Genomic DNA, 14,877 nt, shown 5'->3' with positions numbered 1-14,877 from the left:
TGAACTATACCATTAATGTAAGCTCAATTATTCTAACTACTCTAGAAGAAAATTCTATTTAGACTTAAGGTTTATTTTGATTGATAAAGGAATCAGATTCTGAGATATCCATTTTTTTTTTTTTTGTAGAGACAGAGTCTCACTTTATGGCCCTTGGTAGAGTGCTGTGGCCTCACACAGCTCACAGCAACCTCCAACTCCTAGGCTTAAGCGATTCTCCTGCCTCAGCCTCCCGAGCAGCTGGGACTACAGGCACTCGCCACATCCATTTTTTTTTTTTTTTTTTTTTTTGAGGTGTGTGATGTATACATGAATCTACACTACACACTTGGTAAATTTTTACATTATATGTATACCAGATTCAGAGACAATTTCTATCCTTCCAGAAGGTGGCTTCATGAGATACTCATTTTAAGAGTTTTATTAGAATACTTCTCCCTAATTAAAATTTTCATCGGGAGGCTGAGGCAGGAGAATCGCTTAGGCCCAGGAGTTGGAGGTTGCTATGAGCTGTGTGAGGCCACAGCATTCTACCAAGGGCCATAAAGTGAGACTCTGTCTCTACAAAAAAAAAAAAAAAAAATTTTCAGACAGCTACAAAACAAGAGCTTTGTGTTACCTGAGAGCTTATTCATAACCATTTCCTTACTGATAAGATCAATGTAATTTGGTGCAAACTATGTCCACACAGAATTTTGGCTGATTTTATAAAACAATCCTGCAAATATTATTTCCTTAATAGCTTCACAGAGTAAGGGAAGTAGTACCTGCTAACTTTATCCAAAAGCCTCAACCAGAGCTGCAGTAAAGCATAAAGACAAATGTACGTACATGTGGGTTTTTCCCCCAGTTTCCAATTTTTGGAATATTTCTAGCCTCTTTTCACTGGAAACTTAAGTACCTTTCAGATGTTATCATAGAAGGTCTTATTTATTAAAATTTTCTAAAATTGTACTTCTAGGTTGGAACACAGAGGATCTTTTCCCCTACTGTATGTGTGGTCACTGGTATTCAGATGGAGCCTTCAGTATAGTAGTTAAGTTAGTAAAACACATAGCAAGTTGTTTTCCAGGCTATAAAAGCATTAAGACAACCAACTCTAAATAAAGAATGGAACCTAGTTCACTCCTACTTACCTTCCATGATGAATCGGCAAGTGTTTGCGATGGATTCCATGACTTCCTTCCACAAAAGCATTGGGGGGCTTATGGTACACAGAGGCCAAAGAACCAATGTGGCAGATTAGCTCATCCAGCAGAGTTGGCTCAATAAGGTCTGTCTCCTCAGAGATCAGTGGCTTCTCAGACAAGACTACTTCTTTGGCTGTAACAGGATCAGTTGAAAGAAGGCGCCAATAAATATAGCCCCGGTCTCGAAGGTCAGGATTATCAGAATCCTAATGAAAAGGCAAAGGCAAGAAAGATTTAGTTGAAACAGTTCTCCACACAGAAATCAAAACTGCTGGATTTATTATCAAGCCAGTGCTGCAGTGATTTACGCACATTGGGTACTGGCTGTATTTCATTTAGACTCAATATAATTTGTATACAGTCATAATTCTATAATGTCTAATGTTTCAAGGAATCAAAATATAAATTGAGATGAGTTGGTCCTAAGACTCAAATTCAAAGTGAAGTTAAGCTTAAATACAGCTAGGAGTTTTCCTAACAAATGTGATGGAACCTAATTGTATGTACCTTTATATTAATTAAAAAAAAAAAAAAGTGGCTAGGAAAAGGAAAATAAAGTTTAAATCTGGTAAAAGTTAGCTGGCTGAGATAGCCTTGGGGCATAAATTTCATGTTTTTTTTAAACTGCTTTAAGTATCGGTGAGATTATTCACAACATGTGGTGTATCTTACATATACTACACATGTCACCCATATTTTCATTCTTCATTCAAATATTTATTAAGTATCTCCTATGGAGACACTGCCTAGGCCCTGGGAATAAAGAGATAACGAGTAGTAGTGCTTAGCTTTAAGAACCTCACAGAAAATTATTAACTATTTCAATATAGTATGAGAGTATACTTATAAGAGATCATCTAACTGTTTCCAAATGGGGTGACATGAATTTAATGGTCTTGCTTTTTGTTATACTGGTCTGTAATTTTTATATATGCTCATGGCTAAAAGAAACAATTATTACCAAACCATATCACAATTTTTTTTGTTGTTGTTTGAGACAGAGCCTCACTCGTCACCCTGGGTACAGTGCTGTGATGCCACTGTACATGTGCTGTTTGAGGTCACAGCAACCTCAAACTCTTGGACTCAAGAGATGCCCTTGCCTCAGCCTCCCAAGTAGCTGGGACTACAGGCACTTAGCACAATGGCCCCAGCTAGGTTTTGTTTGTTTTTTTTTTTTTTAGTAGAGACAGAGTCTCCTTGGTCAGTCTGGTCTGGAGCTCAAGCAATCCAACCACCTCAGCCTCCCAGAGTGCTGGGGTTACAGGTGTGAGCCACCTCGCCCAGCCCCATATCACAATTTTTAAGTGTGTAATTTAAAAAGAAATCTCCCCCCATTAACCAACTCCTCCCCATCCCCAAATAGCCATGACCAACACCATAGTGTGTATCTGTCCAGACAGCTCTCCAACACACATACATTTATTTTATAAACAGCAGCTTCACATAACACTGTTCTGAAGTTGCTTTCACTATTGACACACACAGCAGCAGTTTTCCACTGTGATGCCTCATCGCACCATTACTCACTGGTCTTCATTCATGAACATTTAGAATGTTAACTCTTTTCTCTGTCTTCCTATCTTTTATTATCTTTGTGATCATTACAAAGTGGTCATAAATATCCTGGTATCTGCCTTTTAGAGTGTGTCTATTTGATGGCATTTATTTATGCATAAGCTGTTCTAATGGTATTAGGTTATTAAAAGCAATGAGTTTCCGTTTCAACTTCTATATTTAAAAATCATACACAAAAAAAAATATCTTTTCATTCTGAGCAACATAGTGAGACTCCATCCTACAAAAAAATTAAAAAATTAGCCCGGTGCAGTGGCATGCACCTCTACCCAGCTACTCAGGAAGCTGAGGCAGGAGGACTACTTGAGCTCAGAAGTTTGAGGTTGCTGTGAGCTATGATGGCACCACTATACCCTAGCCTTGGAAACAAAGTGAGAACCTGCCCCCCCCCAAATTCTTTTAAATTGAGCCAATTTAAGGGCTTCTATGTGAGTTTCTAAGTAAACAGATGAACTGATTCACGATTTAGCCACTGAAGGTAATTATCATTCAGCTCAATGTCAGTAGTCATCCTGATGGGCTTTGGTTTTCTTTTTTTTTAACTGTTATTTATATTTATGTTATGTTGCCTCTGCTCCCATGCCATATGTTTTTGTTTCTGCAGTTTCTTGTGGGATATCTTTTTCTTCTCTGCAACCTCCTCTTCTGGTTTTGGAACAATTCTGTCATTCTCAGTAAGGATCATCTCCATATGGCAGAGGGAGCTCGTGTATGGGTTAATCTGACCAAAGCTCTGTAAGTTCAGCAACACATCCTGGGTGCTTTGTTCACCTGGATATGCTCAATGACCAGAGAATCCACATCTAAATCTCAAGTTCAACATTATTCTCTATATTTTTAAGCATGTGCAGTAAAAATTCAGTACTCTTTTTGGGCCACCAACTCTGTGCCCAGCCTCACTATTTGGCCTGGGCACACCAACCAGCTCCACCATTGTAACATTGGAATGGTGCACATTGTTTTTTTAAAGTGACATCTTTCAGGGTAGGAGGTGCTCACCTAATAAGCACAATGTAAGGGTATATGGCGCACCTCCTGGGTGACAGGCACAACTGTAACAGGGACCTTACCTAACAAATGCAAATATTGTAACCTAATTGTTTGAACTCTCATATTAATCTGAAACTTAAAAAAAAATTTTTTTAAATAATGTGATATTTGGCTTTTCACATATACAAACCATTTTTGGCCTGGGCATTTTCACAAGTATTCTTAATATGAATGCAAAGATTTGAACCTCTTGGCTTGCATGATTTTGTGGGGTTTTCTGGGTCAAATGAATAGCAAACCATTTTCACAGATCACGTGAGCCCACACAGGGAAGAACTATCCTGATAGTTTTTGACTACATAGTTTTACATGGGTTTTCTCAGTCAGACTTTGTTTAACTTGCACTTATAATGGATTGCTGGTCAAAGACTAAAAGCACAATGAACACAGTCATACAGCAAATAAACAGAGTATTAAAATGGGAAATTTAAAGATAATCTTTATCACATTCATAGGTTATATTACCCTTCTTCTTACATGTATAAAAACATAGATAGATAGGCATCATATCAAAATGTCTCTGGTATTTGAAATACCAGAGTTAAAAAACACTAATAATCATACACAATTTAAATGATTTTGTTTTGTTTTGTGGAGAGCTGAGGAATAATTTGCTTGTAAGGAAATGTTTATAAATAACAGCCTGAAATCTCTTTACTTAGATCTTCATTTGAAAACAAAGTTTATACATTACAAAACAAAACCAATTTGATGTTTTAAAATAGCAGAATACAAACTTCTCAAAATATTAAGTCAGGGAAACAACTCCCTTTCCTCCAGATTTTTGATATACAAATTAAAAGTTAAATTTTAACCTATATACTCAGTCCCCAAACAACATGTCATTTAGAATTTGTAGAGAAATTATGCTTTTTATTGCACAATTAAAAGAAACACTACATTTGACCTATTAACTTAGAAAATGCAACATGTCTTTATGGATTAGTAATATTGTTAAAGGTTTTAAACCTTACATCACGTGGTTCGAAACAAAACACTTTTCAGTTCAAACTGTTTTTCATATATCGAGCAATTATTTAACCAAATGACCAAAAAGAAAAATTCTTGTAGGAATTCGCAAAATTATATATTCCTGTCAAAAAAGTTTGAGAGTTCCCCTACAAACTCAAACTGCTGCAACACAGTAAACTGCTAGAGATGGTTACTGGATAAAAGGTATGGACACTGTAGATACAAATGGACACGGGCCTGAAAAATATAGTCCTATGAGAAATTTCCCAAGACTGAAGGAGAGGAAGGAGCTCCTCCTGCTCAAACTCTAGTGTTCTGTGGGATGATCTGTCAGGCCTACTGTAAGGTGGCCTTCACTACCTCACTAGTCACATATAGGCCACAAGAAGTGAGGTCCAGCCAAAGCTTGTGATAAATGAAAAAAGAAACTTTTTATGATCTTAAGTTGCCAATAAATGTTTAGTGACACAGAGAATTTGGTTTTGGGTCTACTGTACTACTAGCCTCATATGCCTTCAGGGAGGAGCTTCTAGAACAATCCTTACCAGGCCAGTTTTAAAACATTAACTCTTAAACTATAATGTGACATCTTAACACACCAAAAAAGCCGCTGAAAGTGCAAAATCCAGCAGGGAACTATGGCTTGTGCCTGTAATTCCTGCACCTTGGGAAGCTGAGGCAGGAGTTTGAGATCAGCCTGAGCCAGAGTGAGACCTTGTCTCTAAAAAAAACAGCCAGGCGGGCGGCGCCTGTGGCTCAGCGGGTAGGGCGCCGGTCCCATATGCCGGAGGTGGTGGGTTCAAACCCAGCCCCGGCCAAATTAAAAAAAAAAAAAAAACAAAAAAAACAGCCAGGCATGGCTAAACCCAAACAGCCATAGCTCAGTGGTTAGGGCACTGGCCACACAGACCAGGGCTGGCGGGTTTGAGCCAAGCCCAGGCCTGCTAAACAACAATGACAACTACAACAACAAATACCCGGTGTTGTGGCAGGCACCTGTAGTCCCAGTTACTTGGGAGGCTGAGGCAAGAGAACTGCTTAAGCCCAAGAGTTGGAGGTTGCTGTGAGCTGTGATGCCACAGCACTCTACTGAGGGCAACATAGTGAAACTCTGTCTTGAAAAAAAACATAGCCAGGCATCATGGCGGGCGCCTGTAGTCCCAGCTACTTGGGAGGCTGAGGCAAGAGAATCGCTTGAGCCCAAGAGTCTGAGGTTGCTGTGAGCTATGAAGCCATTGCACCCTATGGAGGATGACAAAGTGAGACGCTGCCTCAAAAAAAAAAAAAAAATCAGCCAGGTGTGGTAACTTATGCCTTATAAAGGATCATTTTGAGGCTGCAATGAATTGGGGATCATGCCACTGTACTTCCCCCCTTGGACAACAGAGCAAGACCTCAACTCTAAAAGAAAGTACAGAACCCAAGGGCAATAACACAGAGATTCTGTTTGATTAATGTCAGAAGTATAGCCTAAGAATTAGTTAATCAGCAGCCTAGGTAATTGTGAGGATGGTGGTCTCTAGTTCACAGGTAGAAAAACTAAGATGATGACTTCTCTTCTATGCACTAAAGAAGATAATTACTAAAGTCTAGCCCCTTGCATGTATTCTTTATTAATTACCTTATAAAGGTAAGATACAATCACCAAAAAAAAAGAAAAAAAAAAAAATCTTTGAAATGAATCCTTGGATTCAAGGGTTGTTTCTTTCCCCTCCTAACAATATCTGCAATTATACTATCATTTTATTTAAAATTAAAAGAACTAAAATTTCATATATATTTTATTTAATTAATTCTCAGCATAAATAAATAATAATAACTTTACTGTACAGGAAAAAGCAGTATGAGAAAAATTTGCTGAATTGTGTCCCGAATCATGGAAATGGCAGAAACAGAACCTCACAACTCAATTAAAATCAACACAATTCAGTGGACTACAGTACCCTTAACTTAAATTGGTATTCTCCAGCTAAAGATATTAGGTTTTATTTCACAAATGTGAGAATAAAAGAGAAAACTTCCAGAGAAAAGACTTAAGTAAGTGTGCCTCTTTCATAACTCAGACCTCATTAATTAATAAGACAGAAAAGGCAAGCCTAGAGAAATTGCTTATTTATAGCCAAATATAAAATAATCATCCACAAACATCTTAAAACTAGAAAAAGTATACACATATTGGCTTATTCACAATAGTGCTTTAGGCACGGAAAGTGTATTCTCCAAGTTATTCTTAACTTTCAGAATGGACAGGTAGCATAGCTTAGCGGGTTAAGAAAATGGACCCTGCAGCCAGACTACCTGGATTTGAGCCCCAGCTCTGTGTCATACTAATTGGGCCTCTCTATGTCTGTTTCCTCATCTACAAAACAGGAATAGTAACAATACCAACCTTTGTTGAGATTGAGTTAAGGCCCTGCTCTATTCTAGAAAAGGATTTAGCAAAGCTTATAAAAATGCATCTAAGGCTAGAAAGCATGAAAAAGCCAATGAGGCAGGGTACAGTAGCTCATGCACGTATTCCCAGCACTTCGGGAGGCCAAGGCAGGAGGACTGCTTGAAGCCAGGAGTTTGAAGCCTGGGCAATATAATGAGACCCTGTCTCTACAAAAACAAATTAAAAAGAAAGAAATTAGTTGAGCAAGGTAGCTCATGCATGTTGTCCCAGATAGCAAAAGGCAGGAGGATCACTTGAGCCTTCTGAGTATCTGGCAGGTAGCAATAAGCTACAATGATGCCACCGTACTTCAGCTTGGGTGACAGGCAAGACACTGTCTATTTAAAAACAAAAACAAAAAACTAGAGGCAGAATAATGAATGCCACAATGATGTGTATACTTTTCATGGGCAATCCTTACATTTGATTCTAAGGTTTCAAACCACCAATGTGAAAAAGAATTCTGATCAGGCAAGCCATTCAGAAAGGCAATCAACTATACAACAACATACAGGAAAATCCAAAACTTGTTAGAAAATATGTAATGGAATAAATGACTTTAATAACAAACTGACAACAGACCCAAATAAGACAGTTTCTCATGATGACCTTTTCTACAGGCTTATGGTGTCAGTGTTATTCAAAACAGCAATTCTACCAGGGTCAAAAACAGTCTAGGTACCTAGGTCTCTGAATTTCAGACTATAAGAACAGAAGAACAGTGCTACTTTGTAACCTATAAGCAAAATCTCCCTAAACACTGAGATTGAAGTGTTTTATCAAGATTTGATAAATACTGAAAGCTTTATCAAACATCTGCACTCTACCCCAGGCAACAGAGTAAGACCCTATCGCAAATTAATAAATTAAATTCGTTAACTAAATCCATAAAATAAAATTTAAATTAATTTACTTAATTAAATTAAAATTTAATTAAGTAAATTAAAATTTACTTAATTTAATTAAGTAAAATAAATTTTAATTTAATTAATTAAAATTATCAAAATTTGATAAATACTGAAAATTATTTATGTTTGAACTCCAAAAAGAACCCAAAACACAGCTTAACTATATGCTGCCTGTTAAATACAAATACACAGGCCTTAATACACAATGGTGATAAGGTTTAGAACTTGTGAAAACAATGAAAACTATCAAGACACTTGCCTGAATATTTACAGGTAAGCAGAGAGAGCAAGGCCAAAATTCTTTTTAGAAACTGTTTTGACAGAATGTGAGTTGTTCCAATTCTGTCATTCTGTAAGTACTTAGAGTTTAAAATTAAAACATGAAACAGAAAGAGAAAAAAAATGAACTTAACACAATAACTAAGAAAATGTCGCGAAGGCTATGTTAACCAGTTTTATGAAAATATTTAAAATTGTATATAAAACCAGCACAACATACCCCATGATTGCAATAACGTACACAGCTATGATTTAATTAAAAAAAAAAAATCAGGGGCGGCGCCTGTGGCTCAGTCGGTAGGGCGCCGGCCCCATATACGGAGGGTGGCGGGTTCAAACCCGGCCCCAGCCAAACTGCAACCAAAAAAAAAAGTAGCTGGGCGTTGTGGCGGGCGCCTGTAGTTCCAGCTACTCGGGGAGGCTGAGGCAAGAGAATCGCTTAAGCCCAGGAGTTGGAAGTTGCTGTGAGCTGTGTGAGGCCACGGCACTCTACCAAGGGCCATAAAGTGAGACTCTGTCTCTACAAAAAAAAAAAAAAAAATCAAACAGAGTAAAAGAAAAAAATGAAAAAATTGTTTTGAATTCATCCTAACAGAGATACAAATGTATTAATCAAGGATTTAAACAGAGGAAGTCTAAAATCCTCAATTCAGCACAGATAAATAACCATATACACACATTGGTTCATGCCTATAATCCTAGCACTGTGGTAGGCAAGGCAGGACTGTTTTGAGGCCAGGAATCTGAGACCAACCTGGGCATCATATTGAGGACACACGGACACACACACACATACACAGGACTGGTGAGCCCAGGAGTTCGAGGCTACAGTGAGCTATGATCATACCAGTGAATTCCAGCCTGAGCAACAGAACAAGACCCTGTCCCAAACAAGTAAATAAATTAAATACATTAATACTGATGCTTATGGAAACTGCTTTGCTTCAAGTAAAGGAAGATGCTTTAGAAAGTTTTTCAAAAATACTTCAAAAAGTTCTTACAAATAATTTTTTTTATTTCCTTGCTAATTTACTTTTATTTCTTTGCTTTCTTCTTTTTTTATTTTTTGTTGAGACAAAGTCCCACTCTATGCTCTGAGCAGAGGGCAATGGCGTCACAGCTCACTGCAACCTCAGACCCAGGCTGTGGGCATCCCGTTGCCTCAGCCTCCAGAAGCCGCTGGGATTACAGGCCTTGCTGCAGCATCCGGCTGGGTTTTTCATTTTTTTTAGGAGTCGGGGTCTCACTCTCACTCAGGCAAGTCTTGAACTCCTGAGCTCAAGCAATTCTGCCTCCTCAGCCTCCCACAGTACTGAGATTACAGGCATGAGCTGCCGTACCCGGGTACAAATAAATTTTTTAAAGATGTAAAAATTAATAGGAAAAAATGATAGTTTAGAACTAGACAAAGTACTATGAGAAAAATGATAAATTGAGTATCTGAATCGATCCCATGTGCAGATACAATCTTAACTTCAATAGTTAAATCTAGTCTGTTCTTAAATCCAATTAAGAACATTACTAAATCATTGAGCTGAATGATTATACTAGTTCACTAGAAAAAGGAAATTATTTTGATTATTATAATTATTATATTAATTAACAATTATTATAATAATAATTATATTTTGATTTCTACAGCTCTAAAACGATGACCTGATCTTTAAGGCAAGTTGCCATAGTCCTGAAATCAGAATCCATGTAAACCTCTTTTCTTCTAAACAAAAACATGAAATAATTCCAAGGAAGGCCAAAAATATCAAAGAATTTTAGCACTTTAAAATTATCTCCAGAGGCCAGGTACAGTGGCTTACACCTATCATCCTAGGACTTTGAGAAGCCAAGGCTGAAGAATTGCTTGAGGACAAGCATTTCAGACCAGCCTGAGCAACATACCAAGACCTTGTCTCTGCAGAAAAATAGAAAAATAAGCTGAGTGTGGTGGGGCAGGCCTGTGGTCCCAGCTACTCAGGAGGCTGAGGCAGGAGTCTGAAGTTGCAATGGGCTATGACACCACCACTGCACTCTACCCCAGGCAATAGAGTAAGACCCTATCTCAAATGAATAAATAAATTAATTAATAAAAATTTAAAAGTAAATAACATAAAATAATCTTCAAGAGAAAGACAACCACTCTAGAAGGTAGAACAAAACATGAAACTATGTTGAAGCATCTACCTTTTCCACATAGTACTTTTATTTGAAAGCTGAAATAAAGTCACCTCGAAGGAGGTATTATCAGAAATTGTCATTTTCACATAAGTCAGACAAAGTCTTTTTCACATAAGTATATCCTTCAGCAACACTAAAGAGTGTCCACGTTAAATTTTCATAAATCATCATGAAAACTGTAGCTAGCCTAATTAAAAACTTTACAATCAGCTACAGTTCAGTGAAACATGTTAAGCATTGTTTTAATATTTTAAGAGGATCTAAATGCTGTAACTCTTTTAATTAAACTCCCCCAAAACAAAACAAAACAGAAAGGTAAATCATTCTGTACTTTTTCCAGATTTCTTACCTGTGTTGCCAAACTCAAGACCTGCTGGACCAGCTCCTGTGTTTCTGATGGTTTTTTGAGAAACAGCTTCACTATGGCAGTAAGCAGAGTGAGCTGCACCTAAAAAATTTAATTTCGTAAAGTGAAAAAATGGCACTGCCATGATTCCCTGCCATTCTCTCCAAAGGGGTATTTTGCCAACTACAAATTATTATGGGGCTTTTCTGATATTGGTTGTAAGACAAAAGTTTAAAAGTCAGCCAGTATCAACATTAGTGGTCAAAAGTATTCACCTGAAGTACGAAGGTATACAACTGAAAACTCACTAGCCTCATACATGGAAAATGCATTTTTGGCACCAAAAATTCGATTGTTTGTAAGACAGATAACTGCCTGTATTTCTTAAGGTATACACTACCATACTGATTGCGATAAAACCAGTTCCTCACCAAGGCTTTTATTACTTCTACTATAAGGTATAATTTGGGGGAAATTATGTAATTATCTGTCATACCAGGACCAGAATCAAGACAGAAGAATTATGTCAGATCACAATCAATTAGGTGTAGGCTGCTAAACCAAAAAGCTACTGGCTTGCCCATATTCCTTTAATTAGGACTATTAAATTTACTGTGGTAGATTATCTACTTGAACTTCTATTTGCTGTGTGTAAAAATGCCAGGGGAAAAGGGCTTAATAATCTATCTGCTTTTCTGATCCCATGGCTTTAATTTTAGTAGGAGAGATGAACAGAAGATGGGAAGGAGACTAATCATCCACAGAAAATCTTTTCAAGCCTCACAACAGCTCCAGGTAAAAATCTACTGTCATGAGCCCTAGCCATTACTAACAGAAATGTGTAATCATCCTTAGGTGACAGGAAATAAAAACTGATAACTATTGCTCTAAGCCAGTGGTTGCCATGCCAAAGTGTGTTCTGGAAAAGCAGCTGTAGCCTGAACCTTTCAAGAAATGTAAGGTTAGGCCCATCTCAGACCTAATGAGTCATGTATCTAAGGGTGAGGTCCAGCAACCTGCACTGTAACAAGCCTTCCAGATGTTCCTAATGTTCACTGCAGTTTGAGAATTACTGGCTTAAGTTACACAGGTTTGTTACACTAGAAATCAAAACAACTGAAAAGGGTTATCCCTTTTGGGAAAAAAAAAAAAAAAATGAACATACTATATATAAATACAAAGACACAGAAGAAACTAACTTTTACTTTTTCTAAAATCTCCCCCAAAAAAGAGATCCAGGCCTAATGGGATAGATAAGAACTTACCTGAGTGCTTTCATCATGAAAACCTTCTAGGAAGCTCTCTAGTAACTCATCTGCATTGTCAATTCTTTCAGCATACTCTCCCACAATCCAAATCATAGCTGCTCGTGCATCTGGCTCATCCAGGGAGTCTAAGTTCTCACATAAAGTGGCAATGATACTTTCATACCTAATATTAAAAAATGGACTAACATTACTGATGGCAAAACTAAGAACTGTATTTAATAATAAAAGCTAAAGGCAAAACTGCAAACGAGGGACCCTATACCAAACTGGCAAACTATAAACTCTACTACTCTCTTTTAGTCAAAAGAATATATAAATTTTATGTCACAAGACTTTATAAAATGTCTTTAAAATTATTTTTTTTAAGAGGCAGGATCTCACTCTGTTGCTGAAGCTAGAGTGCAGTGGCACAATCTTAGCTCACTGCAACCTCAAACTCTGGGCTGAAGCAATCCTCTGGCCTCAACCTCCTAAGGAGCTGAGATTACTGGAATGAGCCACCATACCCAGATCCCAGAAGATTACAAATGTTTTAAATTTCTCGGCAATTGCATTTTAATAACTAAACCATAAATCTTATAAAAACTCATTAGACAGACAACAGTGCCCGGACTACTAATGGTAACTTATTCTCAATCTACCTATCTCTCATTTCTGTAAGAGATACTTCTTTTTTTTTTTTTTTTTTTTGAGACAGAGTCTCACTTTGTCACCCATGGGAGAGTGCCATGGCATCTTAGCTCACAGTAGCCTCAAACTCTCGGGCTCAAGTGATCCTCTTGCCTCAGCCTCCTGAGGAGCTGGGACTAAAGGCGCCTGCCACAACACCCAATTATTTTTAAAAATGGGGGTTTCGCTCTTGCTCAGTCTGGTCTCGAACTCTTGAGCTCAGGCCATCCACCCGCCTCGACCTCCCAGAGTGCTAGTACAGATGTGAGTCACCGTACCTGGCACTATAAGAGGTATTTTTTGTGTTCTCTCTTCCCAAGGTACTCTCGCTAATGACTTGTTTTTCCAAAGAAACAAGTAATTCAAATACTCTTTTACAGATCTTATAGCTCTCTCATGTTTACTATGTTGAATCCATCCCCTTGGCTAATATAGTTTTAAAGATTAGAATGGCACTAAATTAGATAAATTAGATGTGTGGACAACTGAACAGTACACCTACTTCCAGTGTTTAAATCACTCTTGATTGTTTTCTTAAAAGTAAAATGCCATAACCCCTTAACATAAACCAGAAATAGACACATTTCCCTTCCAATGATATTAAGAAATGTCTCCACTTTTAATTAAGAAGTTTAAAAGCTGAGCGCAGCAGCATGCACCTATACTTCTAGCTACGTGGGAAGCTAAGGCAAATGGATTCCTGGACCCCAATAGTTGGAGTATAGTTTAGCCAACATAATGAGAACCCATCCCTTTAAAAAATAAAAATAATAATTAGTTTAAAAACAAGATACTTAGAAACCCAACCTTCCTATCTAAGAGAGTGGTAAAAGTATATTTTCTTCTTTCCTAAAACATTGTTTCTAAAATTTTTTAAAATATACATAATACTTAATAAACCACTGTACTGCCAAAGTATTTCTACTAATTGTTAATCCCACCATTAAGCTTACTTATTTTAAGTTGCTTCCTTTAAAACTATCTTTAAAGATTAATCAGAAGCTTTGGCATGAGACATCTCTATGATTGTAAGGGAAATGAGATTTATGATGCTTATAAGACCAGCTTTTATTTCACTTTCAGATTCCTTATTTACTTGTTTTCCAAATCAAACCTAAAAAAGTATTTTTGCTTCATAAACTAAGAGGCCTCAACCTGGTAAATTTATGGAATAAAAATATACCTATATGACAGTAGTTTTAATAATTCAGAAAAGGCCTGATCACTAATCTGTCACATGCTCTATAATTTTTCCCAACATACGCAAAGTGGACAGCACAGCCATTCTGTTCCTGGCTTTTATGGCAGGGTATGATTTTATCATCCAAACTGAGACATTTCTGAGAAAAAGGCACACAATCGTTAATTACGTCTGGATAATAGTCATAAACTGAGATTATACCCAGACAACCGAAAAATATATAGAAATACTATTTACTGGTAACTTTGCCATCAATCTGGTTATGTTAAATTTTAACATAACGCCAATAAAGTAGACAAAACATATGTAGGCAGAAATTCAATACTTTTGAAAGAAAAAAAGCAGAGTGAAAATGCAGGTTTTAATCCCTGTGCTAACAACTTTATCTGTTTCTCATTTTATTTTTTAGACAGAGTCTCGCCCTATTCCTGCAGCTACAGTGCAGAGGCGTCATCTTTCTCACAGTGACCTCAAACTCCCTGGCTCCAGCAACCCTCCTGCCTCAGCCTCCTGAGTAGCTGGGACTACAGGTATATATACCATTGCACCTAGCCAATTTTTCTATTTTTAGGAGAGACAAGGAGTCTAGCTCTTACTCAGGTTGGTCTTGAACTCCTGAGCTCAAGCAATCTACTTGTCTCACCCTCCCAGAGTGCTAGGATTATAGCCACGAGCCACCACACCCGCCCTATTCCTGATCTTTAATAACATATTCTCTTATGATCAGTCACATTAAAAAGAAAATTCTTACCTAGCCAATTAAAAGGTACCTTTTAAACATTTCCTAAATTATGTGAGGAAGAGAAGTAG

General features: G+C 37.4%; 1 protein-coding gene across 5 annotated transcripts in view; it reads right to left on the bottom strand.

The window, feature by feature from the left end:
- Window positions 1-14,877, bottom strand: part of AP2B1 (adaptor related protein complex 2 subunit beta 1) — a 135,315-nt gene that overhangs the window by 73,660 nt on the left and 46,778 nt on the right. For all 5 annotated transcript variants that reach the window (XM_053569850.1, XM_053569854.1, XM_053569849.1 and 2 more), the window contains 3 exons: window positions 12,195-12,360; window positions 10,933-11,031; window positions 1,137-1,396 (listed from right to left, as the gene is read on the bottom strand). In XM_053569850.1, coding sequence (XP_053425825.1) covers window positions 1,137-1,396; window positions 10,933-11,031; window positions 12,195-12,360 — 525 coding nt within the window. The remainder of the gene's footprint in view (window positions 1-1,136; window positions 1,397-10,932; window positions 11,032-12,194; window positions 12,361-14,877) is intronic.

The sequence above is a fragment of the Nycticebus coucang genome, chromosome 18 (assembly GCF_027406575.1).
Source record: "Nycticebus coucang isolate mNycCou1 chromosome 18, mNycCou1.pri, whole genome shotgun sequence".
NCBI classification, from domain to species: Eukaryota; Metazoa; Chordata; class Mammalia; order Primates; family Lorisidae; genus Nycticebus; species Nycticebus coucang.
Note: the sequence above shows the minus strand (reverse complement) of the source record. Positions and strands in the feature narration are given on the sequence as shown.